The sequence below is a fragment of the Chiloscyllium plagiosum genome, unplaced genomic scaffold (genome assembly GCF_037043375.1).
Source record: "Chiloscyllium plagiosum isolate Xiang-an unplaced genomic scaffold, Cpla_swu_hap1 HiC_scaffold_12, whole genome shotgun sequence".
Lineage (NCBI taxonomy): Eukaryota > Metazoa > Chordata > Chondrichthyes > Orectolobiformes > Hemiscylliidae > Chiloscyllium > Chiloscyllium plagiosum.
Genome location: NW_028270150.1, coordinates 53,154,820 through 53,176,328, shown reverse-complemented (window position 1 = coordinate 53,176,328; position 21,509 = coordinate 53,154,820). Strand labels below are relative to the sequence as shown.

The following is a 21,509-nucleotide window of genomic DNA, read 5'->3' as shown; positions in this document are numbered from 1 at the left end:
AAATTCTTCATTACCTTAGTTCTGAAGGGTCATCCTTTCACTCGAAGGCTGTGCCCTTAGTCCTAGTCCCTCCTGCTAATGGAAACATTTTCTCCACATCCACCTCTATCCAGGCCTCTCAGTATTCTGTAAGTTTCAATCAGATACCCTACCCGTCTCATCCTTCTAAACTCCATTGAGTACAGAGCCAGAGTCCTCAACCACTCCTTGTGGGACAAGCCCTTGTGATCATTCATGTGACAATCCTCTGGGACCTCTCCAAGGCCAGCACATCCTTCCTGAGATACAGATCCCAAAACACACAATATTTTAAATACGGTTTCGCCAGACCTTTATACAGTCTAAGCAGTACATCTCTGCTTTTATATTTTCGTCCTCTTGAAATGAATGATGTCATTGCATTTGCCTTCCTAACTGCCATTTGAACCTGCATGTTTAACCTTAAGAGAACCCTTAAAAAGGATACTGAAGTCCCTTTGTGCTTCAGATTTCCAAAGCCTTTCCCCGTTTAGAAAATATTCCATGTATCTTCTTCCCACCAAAGTGCATAACCTCACGTTTTCACCCTTTGTATTCTATCTGCCACTTCCTTGCCTGCTGTCCTATTCTGTCCAAGTCCTTCTGCAGCCTCCCAGCTTTCTCAACATTACTTGTCCCTCCACCTATCTTGTGTCATCTGTAAATGTAGCAATAGTGCCCTCAGTTTCTTTGTCCAGATCATTAATGTATAATGTGAATAGTTGCAGTCCCAACATGGGCCCCTGCGGAATTCCAGTAGTCACTGGCTGCTTCTTGCACCCCAGCCAGCTCAGATACAGACAATGTTACTGTTGGAAAGTATGGGAGCACAATTTCTGAGCTCCTGTCTGCGACAGTTCTGCAGCTGGCTGAGGAAGATCAGGTCAGGTCACTGACACTCAGAGAAGGGTGAAGATGCGGCACTTGCTCAGCCCAACACAGCAGTGGACCCTGTGGTGTTAATAATCAGAGAGTTCACCCATGTGCACAGGAAGGAAGAGGAGCTGCAGGCAAGGATGTGGGACACAATCGTTCACATGTGCTTCAGCCATCAAGACACAAATGCCCCAGGTAACCTGACCAAACTTCCAGGTGACAGTGCACCATTAAGAAAAGATAATGTTTGTATAATTTTAATCGTTTTGTTCCAATCTGTTTGTTTGAGTCTCTGTGTAGCCTTGGATGCAATTATGCCAGCATGATGCCTATCTTCATAACCATACAGGATGTACCATGGACCAATGTCTATGTTGAGAGCCTGTTGCAACTTGCGGAAGCAAGAGTAAGAGACCAATGAGTCCTGCTGACACCACTGCCCTTCATCTTGTTACTTCACTGGCCTCTTGTTCAAAAGTGTCTGTGTGAATGAAATGGTCAGAGATGCCTGGTGTAGACAGCTATGCAGCATGGAGCCAATGGTGGAGATTAGGGACAGCACAGGTCTGGGTCCTGTCCAGTGCACTGATTGAGTCACTCACCCTTCCCACTCCAGCTGTGCACATAGCCATTTCTTCCTTATTGCGTATCTTTAATTTCCAGAATGGTGGAAGATGAATGTGAGTGTTTCTCAACTGGTGGCTTCCAACCTCTGCCTTTTACATGTTGGTGAAGTCCTGATCATCCAGGTGCTTTTCCTGTGTGCTTTACCCTTCCTGCTAGCCCTTCCATTCTCATGTCCTTACCCAATCCACCTACATGAGCTTGCATCTGCACACCTTTGCCCCAGCTCCTGGCATATGAGCTGATCATGCCTGATTGGTCATACCCTCCTTTCTTTGAAGCCAGACCATGAATGAACCTCCCACCTGCATGACGTCCTTCCCTACCATACTTACAAATAGTGTTGGCCCCCCTTCACAATTGTTATCTCAAATCTAACAATACTGCCCTCCTTATTTTCAACCGCAGTCCATCTTAAAGAACTGTTCTGCCAGGTTAAGCAAACATAATTACAACAATGATAACAAGCTATGAATGTGATCTATCTACATGATGAGATTTAGATGGAGCCTTAAATCAGAGTCATGCTCACTTCCAAAGACATATCATGAGCTCAGAGCTATCTGTTACTGTTTTCAGCAATCCACTGGGAATGTGGTGAAAGATGTCCTTTAGCAAACATGACTTCAGTCTCCTGCTTAATGTTGGCATGAATTGCAAACTGATGCTGCTGATATTTGGAAAAAGTAGAGGCAAAGCTATCCAGGACTATATACTGATTTTGCCATTGCCTCATTGGCCATGGCAACTTCATAGACCCAATTGCATGAGGCAGCATAGGTACAAAGGGGGCCTCCTCCTGAGCTCCTTATGTATAGTTGCTCTGAGAATTGCACGTTTCTCTGAATCTACTATCATATGAAGGAGGATAAGGATTTCCACAATCTGGTGTCAAATTGTCCTTATGCTTGTTGCGGATGCTCCTCCCCTTTACATTAGAATAATTGATCAAAAATGGTTCTCTTAAAAGAGAACTGCCAGTGCTTGTTCTTCACTTTAAACTTCCTGAATTTTGTCTTCTCAATGAAAACAAAGAAAACCCAGCAATTTTGAATCATAATCCAATTGAGAAATATCAGGAAATTACCTTGACAAATATTGTGGAGATATAAATTAAGGTATGTTACACTGTCATTTTAATTGAGAATGCATGAACCAATTACACCACAGGACCCTAATGTAAATATATCGACCAGCCCCCTACCTGTTTCAGCAGGAAGGTTGATCACCAACTTATTGCTGGAGGCCTGCCCCTTGTTCAGGTATTGAATTATGCAAAGTTTCTTTCAGCTGACTCTCACTGCTTGGAACATACCAAGGAAAAGGGAGAGAGAAATCTACCTGAGAGCTCAATCATTTCTCCACGTTATTGCTTTGGTGTGAAAAAAGGTCATCCAGAAAGCTATGTGGAGTTTTAAGTATGCTGATTTATTACCAGTTAATTATTTAATACATCCAAATTACACACAGAAATGCCAATCAGTAAAGCTATTTTAATTTCATCATTTTTAGGCCAATTTCTAACTGGAATTATATTACTAAGCTGCTGAAGGGTATTAATAATTTCTTATCAATGCTAAAATTCTATAATAAAACAACTGCCTTAGTAGAACTTTCAAAAATTTGTTTCTATATATTTTTTTAAAAAGTAAGACCTATACTACGTCACTTCACTCCTGCTTGCCAAATAAATCTTCAATGAAGGCTATATAGTTGATGCTCGTCACTTTCTTAACTGGGAACTCTCCACTCCCAGCTTTGTTAACCTGAAACAGCAAACAGCAGGAAGAAAATATCAGTTCAGATTCTACACAAATATCCAGAAATACAGCCGGAACTTATGCAATCTGTTCTCACCTATCCTGATTTGACTTCTACATTAAATCCTACCAACTTGCTTTCAATTTTAGATATTGGATTTGGATGAATCCACCAAGTCAGTGCAATTGTAGCAGTCTCGAACTCCTCCTCAGTCAGTATGAAGGCTGCTGTAGGTCATCTTCATACCTCGCGGGGATGGTTATTGAAATAATTGGGGCAGGGTGCTCAAATTATCTTCCCTTTGTCTGAGAAACATGTCCATCTGAAGGGCCTCAACAGACAGCACACATGCCCTTAGCTGCTGAGAGTTCCATTAAGCTTTATAAAAGCATAGTGGATTCTTTGTAGCCTTGGAACTTGGACAGAGGGGAGTGGATAACAGACTCTCACTCTCCCTCCTTTCCCTGCTGAAATGTAGTACACACTTAACATTGGGCAAAATCCAGTACACATCAGGCAATCTGCTTACTGTGCACTGTAGAACTTGATAAGTTTGTTTCACAGTCAGTTTGGGGACTACTTTCTTTTGTACAAAGAGAAATGTTATGAGAGGATGTAAAACAAGGGTAATGTCAGTTAACTCACTTGTTTGGGCTACAAAAGTGGGAGTATTTTAAAAATCGTGAAGTGAGGATTCAGGGCCAGCATGTTCCTCTAAGAGTTAAGAGCACGGGGAGCAAATCCAGAGAACTCTGAATGTCAAGGGATATCGAGAGTTTGATGAAGGAAAAGAAGGAAGCATATGTAAGATGTAGCACATTAAAACAGAGGAGACGCTGCAAAAGCTTGAAAAGGAAATTTGGCAATTAGAGATGGGCCACCAAATACCTTTGGCAGATAGGATCGAGAAAAACCCCAAGGCTTTTTATAAGTATATTAAAAGTAAAACGATCACCATGGAAAGAGTGGGACTTATTAGAGACTAAAGGGGCAACTTGCGCATGGAACCAATGAATGTGGGTAACATCTTAAATGAACATTTTTCATCTGTATTCACAGAGGAGAATGACATGTAGCCGGGTATTTCATTTGGGATGGTGAGGTTTTAGAACATGCTAAGATTAATCAGGAGAAAGTATTAGATGTTTTACATGTGCTTATGATGGCACTTCAGATAGACCCTGTCTGCTCTGTTTATTTCTTTTCCATTTTTTTCTCTTTATGGGTCATTTGTGTTTTTTTTCTCTTCTTTCTTCTTGGTGACATCCTGAACGCCCGGGACACAAAGTCCTCCTTTCAGTGTGGACTTGGACTCATGGCTTTGCAAGGACTCAGCGAGGTGGCTTCTCAGCCTGATATGGTGGCATCCCGACCTGGTGTGGTGGTTTCTCAGCCTGGTGTGGTGGCATCCCGACCTGGCGTGGTTATTTCTCAGTCTGGTGTGGTGGCATCCCAACCTGGTGTGGTGGTTTCTCAGCCTGGTGTGACAGTCTCGCAGCCTGGTGTGGCTGTCTTCAGGCATAGCAGGTGCTGGCCTGGTGTGGTGATCCTCCTGCCCACTGTGGTGATCTCCCAGCCCACCATGGTGATCTCTCACTGGTGCAGTATGGCAGTTTCTCAGCGGCATGTGGTAGTCTCCTGGCAAAGCTTGGCGGTCTCTTGGTGGCCCGGAGTCATGGTCTTTTGGCAGCCCATGGCAATCCTTTGGCCTGGCATAACCTCAGCATGGACTTCCAGCCTTGATGTGATTTCAGAGGCCCCTCTCTGCCTTGAGAGCTGAGAGATGAAGCCCAGTGTGGGTTATAGTCAAGGCTCAGTGTGGGCCAGAGGCTAGGTGCCAGTTGGACTGAGTTGGAAGAATTGTTGTTCTTAACTTCTTATTCTTCTATTTTCTAATTTATTTCTACAATCTGTAATGCTAGACTTCTTATTTCTTTATTTTCTATTTTCTTTTCCAAAGAACTTGTACTGAAGAATTTGTACCTCGGTACCTTGTACTGAAGATGGCACCATAAGTGGTGACTTGTAAACTTCTCACTGTACTCAGGTGAGTACATGTGACAATTAAAATAATTAAATTCAATTCATTTCAATAAATCCCCAGGTCTGATGAGATATATCCCAGGTTGCTGCTGGGGCTTTGTGAACATATTGAATATTTCACTGGTTGCTGATGAAGTGCGAGATGACTAGATGATAGCTGATGTGGTTCCTTTGTTCAAGAAGGACCAGAGGTCCGAAGGGAAGGTGAATTTTAAAAGACTTACTTCAGGAGTTCAGCGTTCTTCACCTTTATTCGGCACCAGTTGGAGTGGGAGGAGCAACAGCGAGGACCAGAGGCCCGAAGGGAAGGTGAATTTTAAAAGATATAAAGGTTTACTTTGTGTATTGGCGGAGCGCACACTAAGCAGGAGTAGACACAGGGACTGCTGGGTAAGTGTGGCTTTATATTTGGATGGTTGCTTGACCCGAAACACTACTCGGGTAGTATCTCCCACCCGTCCTCCTCCTTTAACCAAAAGGGTTCTGTGCGCCAATTGGTAAGGTGACTGGTTTCTTTATTTTTTGTTTAGTTTTTCAGTAGTCTTGTTGGGAATTTAGAGTAGTGGGAATGGAGGTTAGGGCAGTTGAATGTTCGTCCTGTGGAATGTGGGAAGGGTCACCAGTAGTGTACCTGCTGACTGCATCTGTGGGAAGTGCACCCAACTCCAGTTCCTCGAAAACCGTGTTAGGGAACTGGATCTGGAACTGGAAGAACTTCGGATCATTTGGGAGGTGGAGGGGGTTATTGAGAGGAGTTACAGGGAGGTAGTCACACCTCAGGTTAAAGAAGAAGGTAGATGGGTTACTGTCAGGGGACGGAAAGGGAACCGGCAGGCAGTGCAGGGATCCCCTGTGGCTGTTCTGCTCAACAACAAGTATACCATTTTCGATACTGTTGGGGGTGACGACTTACCAGGGGTAAGCAATGGGGCACAGGTCTCTGGTACAGAGTCTGTCCCTGCTGCTTAGAATGGAAGGGGGGAAAAGGAGCAGAGCATTAATCATTGAGGACTCCATAGTTAGGAGGACAGATAGGAGGTTCTGTGGGAACGAGAGAGACTCACGATTGGTGTGTCGCCTCCCAGGTGCCAGGGTTCGTGATGTCTCTGATTGTGTTTTCAGGATTCTTGCTGGGGAGGGGGAGCAGCCCAAATCATGGTCCGCATAGGCACCAATGACATAGGTAGGATATGGGGATTTAAAGCAAACTCAGGGAGTGAGAGTGGAAACTTAGAGTTAGAACAAACAGAGTTGTTATCTCTGGTTTGTTGCCTGTGGCAAGTGCTAGCAAAGCGAGGAATAGGAGAAGGAGAGGAGTTGAACACCTGGCTACAGGCATGGTGCAGGAGGGAGGGTTTTGGATTCCTGGATAATTGGGGCTCTTTCTGCAGTAGGTGGGACCTCTACAAACAGGATGGTCTTCACCTGAACCAGAGGGGTACCAATAGCCTGGGGGGGAGGAAATTTGCTAAACTAACTCAGCAGAGGGATGGGAACCGAAATTGTAATTTGAGTATATGGGAGGTTGAGAGTAGTGAAGTCAGAACAAAGATTGCGAGAAGGCACCATCAGGAAGGATATGATTTGAAGTGTGTCTACTTCAACGCCAGGAGCATCCAGAATAAGGTGAGTGAACTTGCAGCATGGATTGGTACCTGGGATTTTTATGTTGTGGCCATTTCGGAGACATGGGTAGAGCAGGGCTAAGAATGGTTATTGCAGGATTTAGATGTTTCAGTAACAACAGAAAAAATGGTACAAGAGGGGCAGTGTGGCACTGTTAGTCAAGGACAGTATTATGGTTACAGAAAGGACATTTGAGGACTCCTCTACTGAGGTAGACTGGCCTGAGGTTAGAAAGAGGAGAAGTTACCCTGTTAGGAGTTTTCTATAGGCCTCTGAATAGTTCCAGAGATGTCGAGGACAGGATAGCAAAGATGATCCTCGATAGGAGCGAGAGTGACAGGGTAGTTGTTATGGGGGCCTTTAACTTTCCAAATAGTGACCAGAAATACTATAGTTCAAGTACTTGAGAGGGTCTGTTTTTGTCCAATGTGTGCAGGAGAATTTCCTGACACAATATGTAGACAGGTCAACAAGGTGCGAGGCCATATTAGATGTGGTGCTGGGTAATGAACCCGGCCAGGTGTTAGATTTGGAGGTAGTTGAGCACTTTGGTGATAATGACCACAATTCAGTTTTGTTTACTTTAGTGATGGAAAGGGATATGTATATACTGCAGGGCAACAGTTATAGCGGGGGGAAAGGCAATTATAATGCTATTAGCCAAGCTTTAGGATGCATAGGATGGGGAAGGAAACTACAGGGATGGGCACAATTGAAATGTGGAGCTTATTCAAGAAACAACCACTGCAGGTCCTTGATAAGTATGTACTTGTCAGGCAGGGACGAAGTTGTCGAGTGCGGGAGCCATGGTTTACTAAAGAAGTTGAATCTCTTGTCAAGAGGAACAAGAAGGCTTATGTTAGGATGAGATATGATGGCTCAGTTAGGATGCTTGAGAGTTGCAAGTTAGCCAGGAAAGACCTAAAGAGAGAGCTAAGAAGAGCCAGGAGGTGACATGAGAAGTCATTGATGGATAGGATCAAGGAAAACCCGTAGGATGTCTATATCAGGAATAAAAACATGACTAGAGTAAGATGAGGGCCAATAAAGTAGTGGGAAGTTGTGCATGGAGTCAGAGGAGATAAGGGAAACACTAAATGAATACTTTTCATCAGTATTCACACTAGAAAAAGACAATTTGTCGAGGAGAGTACTGAGATACAGGCTACTAGACTAGATGGGATTGAGGTGCATAAGGAGGAGGTGTTAGCAATCCTGGAAAGTGTAAAAATAGACCTTAGAATTCTCTGGGAAGCCAGGGAGGAGATTGCTGAGCCTTTGGCTTTGATCGTTATGTCGTCATTGTCTACAGGAATAGTGCCAGAAGACTGGAGGATAGCAAATGTTCCCTTGTTCAAGCAGGGGAGTAGAGACAACCCTGGAAATTATAGACCTGTGAGCCTTACTTTGGTTGTGGGTAAAGAGACATATGATAATCAGAGAGTTGGATAGGTTGGACAGTGAGAGCCTTTTTCCTCTGATGGCGATGGCTAGCATGAGGGGAAATAGCTTTAAATTGAGGGGTGATAGATATAGGACCGATGTCAGAGGTAGTTTCTTTACTCAGAGAGTAGTAGGGGTGGGAACACATTGCCTGCAACAATAGTAGATTTGCCAACTTTAAGGGCATTTAAATGGTCATTGGATAGGCATATGGATGAGAATGGAATAGTGTAGGTTAGATGGGTTTCAGACTGGTTCACAGGTCAGTGCAACATCGAGGACTAAAGGGCCTGTACTGCGCTGTAATGTTCTATGTTCTAAGAAGGGTAACAAGGATAAGCCAAATAATTATAGACCAGTTAGTCTAACATCGGTGTGAGGGAAATTATTGGAAAAACCTATGAAGGAAAATATTAAAAAATACTTGGAAAGGCAGCCATTTAATCAGAAATAGCGCAGATTTGTTAGAGGGAAATCTGACTAATTTAATGGAATTGTTTGAAAAGGTGACTAAATATATTGATGAGGGTAGTGTGGTTGACGTGGTTTACATGGACTTTCGCAAGACCTTTGACAAAGTCCCATGTGGAAGGCTTGTCCAAAATGTAAGAGTCCATGGGATCCAAGGCAAGTTGACAAACTGAATCTAAAATTGACTTGCAAATAAGAGGCAAAATATGGTGGCGGAGGGTTGTTTTTGTAATTGGAAGCTGTGATTTACCACAGGGATCAGTGCTGGGACCCTTGCTGTTTGTTATGTACATGAATGATTTGGATGTGAATGTAGAAGATATAATTAGTAAGTGTGCAGATGACATGAAAATTGGTGGTATTGTTGATAGTGAGGAGGATGGTCTTGGATGACAGTCTGATATTGATCAGCTCGTAAATTGGGCAGAGCAATGGCAAATGAATTTTAATTCTGATAAGTTGAAGGTGATGCATTTTCGGAGGTCTCATGAGGCAAGGATATACACAATGAATGGTAGTTCCCCAAGGAATACTGAGGAACAAAGGGACCTTGGTGTACAAATCCATAGATCCTGGAAGGTATCAGCACAGGTAGACAGGGTGGTGAAGCAGGTATAAGGGATGCTTGGCTTCATTAGCCAGGGTGCAGAATATAGAGCAAGGAAGTGTTGTTATAGTTTTATACAACATTGGTTAAGTCATGGATGGAAAGCTGTGTTGTCATACAATTGGAAGGACATGATTGCACTGGAGAGGGTGCAGAAAAGATTAACCAGGATTTTTCTGAGATTAAAAGTCTCAGGTGTGAGGAGACACTGGATGGGTTGAGTTTGTTTTTCTTGGAGCAGAGGGGTATCCTAATTGAGGTATACAAAATTGTGAGAGCAGATCATGAGAATCTCTTCCCCATAGCAGACATTTCTAAGACCAGAGGGCATATATTTAAGATGAGGAATAAGTGGTTTACAGAAGATCAGAATAATTTTTTTTAGCCCAGAAGGAAGTAGATATATGGAATGTGTTGCCTGAGAGGATGTTGGAGGCAAGTACTCTTGCAACATTTAAGAAGCATCTGGATGACTAATAAAATGCTAGGGTAGAGAAGGCTATGGACCAAGTGCAAATATATGGGAATTGAGTAGTTTGGCGTTTGTTAGTTGGCATGGATGTGCTGGGCTGAAGGATCTGTTTCTATAATGTATGACTCTGAGATTCTAATTTTGTTGGTAAACAAGAGATTCTTTTCTCTTTTTGGATATGATCATTGCCTGGAGCTTGTGTGGTGAAAATGTCACATATTATTTATCAGCCCAAGCCCAAATCCAAGTCTTGCTGCATGAGGACATGGATTGCTTCATTATCTGGGCAGTTAAGAATGGTACTGAATACTCTGTAATCATCTCAAACAACCCCAGTTCGAGTTTCACAAAAGCCTTGCATTAGTAGAATATGTATCCTGACATAATTTTTGAATTTTATTAACACTTAAATATGTATTTTCAAATAAAATTAAAACAGACTAACAATCCAGTAATAACACTGGGCTTCTGAAAAACAACTAAATATAGTATATGTTGTATTATGTGTCCTACCTCCAAAGGGTGTTTTATGTCTACATGGGGTACAGGGTTTTCGCGCCAGTTCATGCCTAAGATAAGGTTCCGGTAAGCCACTTGTCCATCAGCACCTAGAAAACTTTAAAATTGTTTTGAAATAATTGTGGTAAGACAATAAAAACAGTGTTGTATTCTTATAAATTGCTGAAGTAAACTCCCCGGCTTCACATAATCTATTTCCAACATTCTGAGTGACCTCAAAAAAAATCTTTCATTAAATAATGAATGTGAAAGCTGCTTCCAGATTCAGGCAACACTGCAAGGTATTTTCTCAAACCTGCAATGCCTATTATTATTTCTTTGGAAAGCTGTGTTCTAATTTTAATACAGAATTTAAATCATCCAGATGAGGAGCACTATTTCAGTTAGCCTGATTTCTTAATTTGAAGAGGATTAAAAGTTAACTGAACTCTGAGCCACTGACAAGACTCTATTGCTGGTTCTGTGACTGTGAATGCTAAATAAAATAAAATAAAATGAATAAGTACAGTGGATTGCACGTAATAGAATTTTGATTTGATTTATAAACCTACTTTGAAATCATTTCATCAAGAATATCATTTGGTATAGGTAGCTGGAAACCTTTCAGAATATTTCTACTTTCCTGGACTGGCAAAAATCCAGTTCTGTTTGAGAAAAAGAAAGAAAAACAGCATTATATTAAACAGCTCATAACTTACACACAATGGTGAGTATAATGGTTGTCTAGTAATAGTTCAGTTAAACAGAAAAAAATCCATCAAAACGTTTGATGCTGAATTTCCACATTTTCTTCAGAATTTATGTTATTGTGTAATATTTATATGAAAATATGCAATAAATCTGCAATTACTGATGAACACAATTTTCCATGATATTTTTAGCAATGCAAATCTTGCACCTGCCATATTCCCTCAGTGAGAAGCTGCATTGTTCAAGTACACAGGAGCTTCCAAGATTACTGACGCTCCAACAATCAGTGTAATTTTCAAGAAAGGAAATGGCCTAACAACCCCTCCTCTCAAGAATGGTACTTAACAGTGTATACTCTTCTGCTATCATTCCCAGTTCTGATTTTCTTACAAATTTAGGCCTTGCATTAGTAGAATATGTATCCTTTCCATCCTTTTTGAACTTTATTTACTGGTAAATATGTTACAAATGAAACTGAAATGTTACTGATCCGAAGAAAACATCAGCTTTTTAATATGTGTTTGCATCGATTTTATTAACTGACATTTGACTTCATTTTAACATAGAGCTTTCATCTCTCCCATAAATTTTGTTTTAATCATAGAGTCATGGAGCTTGTACAGCATGGAAACAGACCCTTCAGTCCAACTCGTCCATGCTGACCAGATATCCTAAACTAATAGAACATAGAACCTAGAACAGTACAACACAGTATAGGCCCTTCGGCCCTTGATGTTGCGCCAACCTTTAATCTAATCTAAGGTCAAACAGACCTACATACCCTTCATTGTAGTAACTTCCATGTACCTATCCAAGAGTCGCTTAGATGTCCCTAATATACCTGACTCTACTACCACTGCTGGCAGTGCTTTCCATGCACCCACCACTCTCTGTGGAAAGAACTGACCTCTGACCATCTCCCCTAAACCTTCCTCCAATCACCTTAAAATTATGCCCCTTCGTGATAGTCATTTCCACCCTGGGTAAAAGTCTCTGGCTATCCACTCTATCTATGCCTCTCATCATCTTGTATATCTCTATCAAGTCACCTCTCATCCTTCTTCACTCCAATGAGAAAAGCTCTAGCTCCCTCAACCTTTCTTCATAAGATATGCCCTCCACTCCAGGCAGCTTCCTGGTAAATCTCCCTCTGCATCCTCTCTAAGGCTTCCTCAGATGCTGCTTGACCTGGTGCTGTGAGTTTCAAGCATCACACACTTGATTATCAACTTGGAGATCTATGGATGTGAACCCCAAGATCCCTCTGTTCTTCTACACTGCCAAGAATCCTGCCTTTAACCCAGTTATCTGCATTCAAATTCGATCTCCCAAAATATATCACTTCATGGTTTTCCAGGTTGAACTCCATCCACCATTTCTCAGCCCAGTTCTCATCCTGACAATGTCTCAGTGCAACCACCAATAGCCCTCCACACTATTCACAACTCCACCAACCTTCATGTCATTGGCAAACTTACTAACCCACCCTTTCACTTCCTCATCCAAAGAGCACAGGTCCCAGAACAGATCCCTGCAGAACACCACTGGTCACTGAGCTCTAGGCTGAATACTTTCTATCTACTAACATCCTCTGTCTTCTATGGGCTAGCCAATTCTGTATCCAGACAGCCAAATTTCCCTGTATCACATGCCTCCTTACCTTCTGAATGAGCCTACCATGGGGAACCTTATCAAGTGTTTTGCTAAAATATACACCACATCCACTGCTCTACCTTCATCAATGTGTTTTTGTCACATCCTCAAAGAATGCAATAAGGCTTGTGAGGAATGACCTGCCTCTAACAAAGCCATGCTGATTATCTCTAATCAAACTCTGCTTTTCCAAATAATCATAAATCCCATCTCTCAGAATCCTCTCCAATAATTTGCCCACTACCTACATAAGACTGACTGATCTATAATTCCTAAGATTACCCCTATTCCCTTACGTGAACAAGGGAGTAACATTTGCCACCCTCCAATCATCTGGTACTACTCCAGTGGACAGTGAGAATATAAAGATCATCACTAAATGTGCAGCAATCTCTTGCCTTTTTCCCATAGTAACCTTAGGTATATTCCATCTGGCCCATGGGGCTTATCTATCCTCACATGTTTAAAACTTTCCAGTACATCCTCCTTCCTAACATCAACCTGTTTGAGCCGATCACATTGTCCTCAGAAATGTCAAGGTCCCTCTCAGTAATGAATATTGAAGCGAAGTATTCATTAAGGACCTTCCCTATCTCCTCCGACTCCAGGCACAAGTTCCCTCCACTATCCCTGATCAATCCTACCCTCACTCTGGCCATACTCACATAAGTGTAGAACGCCTTGGGGTTTTCCTTAATCCTTGCCATCAAGGCTTTATCATGCCACCTTCTAGCTCTCCTAAGTCCATTCTTCAGTTCCTTCCTGACTACTTTGTATTCCTCTAGAGCCTTGTCTGATCCTTGCCTTTTCAACCTTAAGTAAGCTCCCTTCTTCCTCTTGATTAGATGTTCCACATCTCTTGTCATCCAAGGTTCCTTCACCCTGCCATCCCTTCCTGCCTCAGTGGAATAAACCTATCCAGTACTTGCAGCAAGTGCTCCCTAAACAACCTCCACATTTCTGTTGTGCATTTCCCTGAGAATATCTGTTCCCAATTTATGCTCCACAGTTCTTGCCTAATAGCATTCTGATTTCTCTTAACCTAATTAAATAGTTTCTCATGCCATTTGCTCCTATCCCTCTCCATGACTATAGTAAAGTTCAGGGAGTTATGATCACTATCATCAAAATGTTTTCCCACCAAGAGATTTGACATTTGACCTGGTTCGTTGCCAAGCACCAAATCCCATATGCCTCCCCTCTAGTCAGCTTATCTGCATATTCCTGGACACACCTGACAAATTCTGCTCCATTAAAACTATTTGCACTAAGGAGGTTCCAATCAATATTAGGGAAGTTGAAGTCATCCATGACAACAACCCTGTTACTTCTGCACCTTTCCAAAATCTGCCTCCCAATCTGCTTGTCCGTGTCTCTGTTGGTATTGGAGGGTTTATAGAAAATTCCCAATAAAGTGACTGCTCCTTTCCTGTTTCTGACTTCCACCCATACTGACTCTGTAGACAAACCCCCCTCAATGACATCTCTTTCTGTAGGTGTGATACTATCCCTGATTAGCAATGCCACTCCCCACCTCTTTTACCTCCCTCCCAATTCCTTTTGAAAGATCTAAACCCTGGTACGTCCAACAACCAGTCTTGCCCCTGTGATATCCAAGTCTTCGTAATGGCCATAACATCATAGCTCCAAGTACTAATCCATGCTCTAAGTTTATCACTCTTATTCCTGACACTTCTTGCATTAAAATAGACACACTTCAACCCATCACACTGACTACAACTTTACTCTATCAACTAATCTAGTTCCATTTGCCAGCACTTGGCCCATATTCCTCTAAACTCTTCCTATTCAAATAACTATCTTGATGCCTTTTAAATATTGTAATTGTACCAGCCTCCACCACTTCCTCTGACAGCTCATTCCATACACATACCACCCTCTGTGTGAAAAAGTTGCCCCTTAGGTCCCTTTTAAATTTTTCCCCTCTCACCCTAAACCTATGCCCTCTAGTTCTGGACTTCCCAACCCAGGGAAAAAACCTTGTCTATTTACCCTATCCATGCCTCTCTTGATTTTATAAACCTCTATAAAGTCACCCCTCAGCCTCAGATGCTCCAGAGAAAACAGCCCCAGTCTATTCAGCCTCTCCTGAGAGCTCAAACCCTCCAACGCTGGCAAAACCTTTGTAAACTTTTTCTGAACCCTTTCAAGTTTCACAACGTCCTTCCAATAAGAGGGAGACCAGAATTGCACAGAATATTCCAGAAGTGGCCTAACCAATGTCCTGTACAGCTGCAACATGACCTCCTAACTCCTATACTTGATGTTCTGACCAATAAAGGAAAGCACACCAAATGCCTTCTTCGCTATCCTATTTACCTGTGACTCCACTTTCAAGGAACTATGAAACTGCACTTCAAGGTCTCTTTGTTCAGCAACACTCCCCAGGACCTTACCATTAAGTGTATAAGTTCTGCCCCGATCTGCCTCTTAATCAAAGCAAAATATGCACTCAAATCAAATTAAGATAAGGGAAAATCATACTATTTGATGCATTGTGATGGAGCAGGAGTTACAGCATAAACTAATTCTTCAAAGACCTAAGGAACTGTACATTAATAACAAAAATGATGGGAGTGGGCACTATTAACTTCATCACAAATATTTACACATTACTTTACTGCCTCAAACTGTTCTGCTTGTGCCAACTGAAGTGGCAACAGCACTGCATCCTTCTGGGTAACTAGCAGATGCTGAAAGAGTTTATGGCCTGTCTCCTCTTGTGTTGGGGAAGCTATAACTGGTAAGTTGTTGCCCCTTAGCCATGTCTCTTTCTTGGAATGCTGCTTGAACTTCTCTCCTTTATAATGGTGTCTGGAAAGGATTCCTCAGAATGACAGCAGAATACTGTTGCTGACTTGAAATACTATTTCAACAATATTGTATTTATGTCATATTTCAGATTTTCTTTATTAAATAGGATAGAATGGTTCTTAAATTGTAATGTCTTGAACAAACTAATGCCATAATTGTCAACTTCCATAATAATTTTAAGATGGTTACATAACTCTTGTATTACTGTTGAACCTTATAGCACCGCTGGGTTTAATATGCTTGCATGAATTAACCAACTGACATAGAACATTCATTAGAATGCCAGAAATAATACTTCAGAAGATAATATGCATAAAATTAATTTGTACTGACAATTGGGGTAAAGAGAACATAATTAGTGGAATGCCCATTTCCATTCAGATCAAGATAGCTTAGACACAAAATATACCTATTCACATAATTTACATGAATATTGTGAAAGTTTCTGGAGCTCCAGTGCTGGTCTCCTTTTCACAGTGTTTCTGGTAACTTAAGTACGTGACAGGAGACACCAGGGAGTGTTGGTAAATGCTGTACTGAAAACAACAAATTCTGGAGATCACAGTGGGTCATCCATGGAGAGACAGCAAGCTAATGTTTCAAATCTAGATGATCCTTCATTAGAGCTGGTGAAGTGTGGAGGGGGCAGCATTTATGCTCTTGCTGGAGAGGGATGTGGTGGGGTGTAGAGTGCTGGGGGAGGAAAAGATGTTGATAGTTCAGTTTAAGCGATGGGAATGAGAATGGCAGAACAATGGTGTGTCTAACTGCCAGACTGGAAAGATGCTTCATGCTACCATCAGGACCTTGAAAGATTTGTCCATTTTGCCTCCAATTTCCACCCATCTATAACTTTCACATCATCCCTTCCTTTCCTCGACCTCTCCATCTCCATTTAGGAGAATAAACTATCCACTGCCATCCACTACAAAGCCACTGATTCCCGTAGATACCTTCTTGACAGGTCTTCCTACCCCACATCATGCAAGAACTCTATCCCATTCTCCCAGTTCCTTTGCTTATCTCGTCTCTGTTGTGATGATGTCACCTTCCAAAACAGCGCTGCTAACATGGCTTCCTTCTTTCATAACCGTGGTTTCCTGCCCGCTGTGGTTGACATGGCCCTTAACCGCATTCAACCTATCACTCGTGCTTCCGCCCTTGCCCCTTTTCATCACTAACAACAGTGTGATTGGGTTCCACTTGCCCTCACTTTTCACCCCACCAGCCTCCACAGTCAAAGGACCATTTTCTGTCATTTCAGACAACTCCAGCAGAACGCCACAACCAAACACATCTTCCACAGGGATATGCCAGTCCATGATGTTGCAGATGGAGTTTGAGGATGATTCTGTTGCTGATGGCCCAAAGTGACTCATCAGTGCCCAGTCTTGAGTTTCATGATCTGCTTGAAGTCTATCGCATTTACCATGTGGTAGTTTCACACAACACAATGGAAGATATCCTCAATAAGAAGACAGGACTTTGTCTTCACAAACAGTGTGTGCTGGTCACTCCTACTGATACTGTCATGGACAAATGCATTTGCTGCAAACTGAAGGGTGAGCATGAAGTTATACATGTTTTTTCCACCTGTTGGTTCCTTCACCACCTGTCACAGGCCTGGTCTAGCAGTTATGCCCTTTAGGACTTGACCAGCTCAGTCAGTGACAGTTTTGCCAAGCCACTGTGATAAAGGAGATTGAAAACCCCAACTCAGGGTACATCCTCTGCCATTGCAGCCTCAGAGATGTCTAAGTGATGTTCAGTATTAAAGTGTATGGGGGTGGGATGGTACGTAGTAACCAGCAGGAGATTTCCATCTCCCTTTCTGACCTGATCCTTAAATAGTTCATGGGCCTGGAGTCAGCTAGTACACCTGTATCAATGAAGAATGCTACATGGTTTATATGGTGATATCTGTCTCCCAGGGACACATTGAAGACCTGTGTAATACCACTAAAAGGGAATGAATTACTCACCCAATATTTGTGTAAAATATTAGTTTCTAGTTTTACATTAAGGTTTGCGATTCCTGGAGCATTGGAGCCAGTTGTGCAAAAGGAGCGGCATGCATAAATTGGATGGGTTGCTGACTTCCATCTTGACAGAGCTGGGACAACATCCTTTGGGGGGTGGGGGGGGGGGTTTAAATAGGGTTGTGTGGGTGCGGCTGGGGGCTGGTGGAGGTTGTGGATGTGGTTTTTATTTTGTTTGAATGCAGGTTTGATTTTAAGTGCTAGATGTTTAATATGACTCAGAGCAATACATCTGGATGTTTCATAATTCTTAATAAGTATGCCATGGGGAAATCTATCTTTTGTCTGAAGTTGTTGTGTGTGTATGGTTTTAGGAAGTAGCAGAACGTTTGAGTTGAAAGAGTAAAAAAGCACTTCAGGAAATCAAGTGCAGCAGTTTAAAAGGAAGACAATAGATAAAACAAATTTTCTTGGTAGCATGTACTCAGTAGTTGGTACTTTCTTCAGCTCACAAATGTCTTACTAACATTGATAAAAATTACAGAGAAAACTGCTGACACATTTCTGTGGAGAAATGACAAATCATTTACAGAACAAGTATAACTTCAGGAAACTTCTATATACTTGAACAATGCAAAATTACAAATAATGTAACGATAAACTGGACCAGCCATAGAAAGTGGCCACAACAAGAGCAGGTCAGAGCTAGGAATTCTGTGGCAAGTAAATCACCTCTGCTTCCCCCAAGTTTGTCTAATACAAACAAGGCACAAATCAGGAATGTGATGGAATACTCCCCACTTCCCTGGAATGACTACCGCTCCGACAACACTCCAGAAGCTTGACACTATCCAGGACAAAGCAGCTTGTTTGATTTGCACTCCATTCAGCACCTGAAAGTTCACTCTCTGCACCGCCAATGCAGCAGTGAATATCATTTTCAAGTTACATTGCAGTAACTCATGCAGGTTTCTTTGACTAAATGTCCCAGATAGGCAAAGACTACTACATAGTAGGCCAAGGGCAGAAGTTGCAAGGGAACACCACCATATGCATCCGTCAAGGTACACACCATCCTGACTTTGCCACTGCTTTACTGTTGTCAGGTCAAAATCTTGGAACTCCCTTCTTAACAGTACTATGGATGTACCCACATTGATTCAACAATTTGTCTCACCATTACCTTCACAATGGCAAGTAGGGATTGACAATAAATGGTGGCCTAGCCAGTGATGTCCACATCACGTAAACAAACAAAGAAAAACCCTGACAGACATTGGCAGAAGTGAGATTTGTATCACGAAGAATTGATAGAATTTAAATTTAGCATGAAAGCAGCAAAAATATGTAAATTTCCTGAATCCTTTTAGCACCTTGATGATATAACAATGGTCTATGTACTAAATATAATGAGAAAATTCAGGACCCAATGTTAATAAAAATAAGCAAAACCATATGAATGTTTCTTCAAATTATAACGTTAAAGCTGATTACATATTTTAAATGAAACATTTAAACCATCGATTAATTTGAAAACTCGTGATTTTTAGTAAAGTTTCAACTCATCTGATATTTAAAAATTGTTACTTCAAATGATGTTGGAAATGAAAACCACAGAAAACTGAAAAAATATCTACTGTTGGGTAACCTCATCAACTCATTGATGGAGTGGAGCAGTTCCATGTAAAATGGACACAACTATGGGAAGAGCATATGGGTCACCCTGGATGATCCCTCCTGGGGACCAAACATCATTTTAATCGTAAACGTTTCCAATACAAAAATATTAGAGAAAGCAGAAATATCTGTAACAGTCAGTTCTTCTAAAAATCATGGTTCCGGAATTTTGCAACCCCACATTATAGAAAAATTGCGCTTCAGAAACAGTGCTTAAAATGTTGGCGCGTCTAATCCTGTTACAGCCAACACACATTTTAAAAGTTTGCATTGTAGAAACAGCATCCCCAATTTGTCAATTGTGGTCCAGTGAATTCGCATAAATGAAACACGCATTATAACAGAACAACCTGTATTTAGGTCTTAAGCTGGTCTGTGTTTTCCTAGGTAGCCTGCACATTGGTTTCCGTGGTGTTAGTCTACTAACTCACTTCGCTCTGTCGTACAAAACTGAAATACTACACAAAAGTGTAACAGAGGTATTCTACTGAATGCCCTTTTCACTTCATAATTACATGTCTTCGACTATGGCTAATGCTGGTAAAATTGCCTTTGTTGTCCACTCCTAGCAGCCCAGAGAAGGTGGAATTGGTGTCACAACTAAACTAGACTTGGTTGGCATTGCAAGCTCATTTTCCTAAAAGATCATCTGTGAACCAACTTTTATAGTTAGTTGTCATGTGCTTTGGTGAGGGACAGTAAAATCAGATGAATTTTCCCCTCCTGGTGCTACCCCTGCTCGAAGATACTTGTCTATGATTTGTCCTAATTGCTTTTAGCTGTGGTGCTGTTTATAATCAAACAGCCCAACATACTCATAGGCTAATGGACAAAGTATGGCCATTTGAGAAAAATACCAAATCAATTAGTGCTCATGTACTCTGGCATAGCAGAAGGAAAAAGGGGAAAATAATTGGCAAAATATTGTCCTATCCAGTGTATTTGTAAACGTATCTGAGGCAATAAATTCTCTTCCTTTTCATTTTTCACTGGTTCTGTTTAATTATATACTATTTTAGAATCATTAGTAAATTGTTGAGGAAGAGAAGAAAGATTAGATAATTGATAGATGAATTTCATCTAAAATTGTCTACATTAAAATTGTACTTTGATACCAAAGATCAGAAGCATGTATATGTTGATGCTTTAAGGAGCATTTTGGTATGAGGTGAAATCAAATACTAAAATTCTCATACACCTTCTCAGTTGTGGTTGCCTAAAGATCAATTTGAAAGAAAAACTTATTTCTAGGAATCTAATTAATTGATTTCAGAAACACAGATGTTTAGTGACCAGTATTTTAAAACTGCTGGGCAAAGAGTATAAATTGAAAAACATAGATAAAGTACATAAATACTACCACACAGAATCTCTGGAAGAATACCAGGAATTTACTATGATAACCACTCATAATAATGACATTATGTTTTTTACCTTTGTCGATCCTCATACATGAAAGCCTCAGATATTTTTGTAAAATCCTCAAAAGTGGCCTTTCTCAATGCCTCTTGGACAACATGCAGTATGAGACAAATGTCTGTTTTTTGCTGTTCACGAATGCTATAGTAGCGTCCAATTGTCATGATTTCATGTTCAGTGAGCAGTCCTTCTCCAATCTGAATCACAATATTCCTGTTTATAAACAAAAATTAAATAAATTCTTACAAGTAGTAATAATAATCAAAATTTAAAAATGAAACAAAATTCAAACTTCCAGAGACATTGTAGATGTAGCTGGTACTATTAATGTAATGCTACCTGATAAAAGAAGGCAATATTGTAAGTGTTGTTAATCTGAAATAAAACCACAAATACAGGAGAAACCCAACTCCCAAGAAAAGTCTTTGGACTTGAAATGTTAATTCTGTTTCTCTCTATACAAATGCTGCCAGATCTGCTGAGTTTCTCCAGCAGTTTCTGTTTTTATTTAGGTAAAATAGCAGAAACATTTTCCTTCAAGAAAAATTGCAAGACATAACCCTCAAGACAAGTGGAACCAAACATGGTGGGCGGCACGGTGGCACAGTGGTTAGCACTGCTGCCTCACAGCACCAGAGACCTGGGTTCAATTCCCGACTCAGGCGACTGTGTAGCGTTTGCACATTCTCCCCGTGTCTGCGTGGGTTTCCTCCAGGTGCTCTGGTTTCCTCCCACAGTCCAAAGATGCGCAGGTCAGGTGAATTGGCCATGCTAAATTGCCCGTAGTGTTAGGTAA

The 21,509-nt window shown here is 41.4% G+C and overlaps 1 protein-coding gene across 1 annotated transcript in view; it reads right to left on the bottom strand.

Annotated features, from left to right (window-relative positions):
• Positions 1–2,932: 2,932 nt before the first annotated feature.
• efhc2 (EF-hand domain (C-terminal) containing 2) overlaps positions 2,933–21,509 on the bottom strand; it is a 121,128-nt gene continuing 102,551 nt past the window's right edge. The window contains exons 12-15 of the mRNA XM_043700858.2: positions 20,729–20,926; positions 11,012–11,104; positions 10,455–10,557; positions 2,933–3,284 (exon numbers count right to left, since the gene is read on the bottom strand). Coding sequence (XP_043556793.2) covers positions 3,189–3,284; positions 10,455–10,557; positions 11,012–11,104; positions 20,729–20,926 — 490 coding nt within the window. The 3' untranslated portion in view covers positions 2,933–3,188. The remainder of the gene's footprint in view (positions 3,285–10,454; positions 10,558–11,011; positions 11,105–20,728; positions 20,927–21,509) is intronic.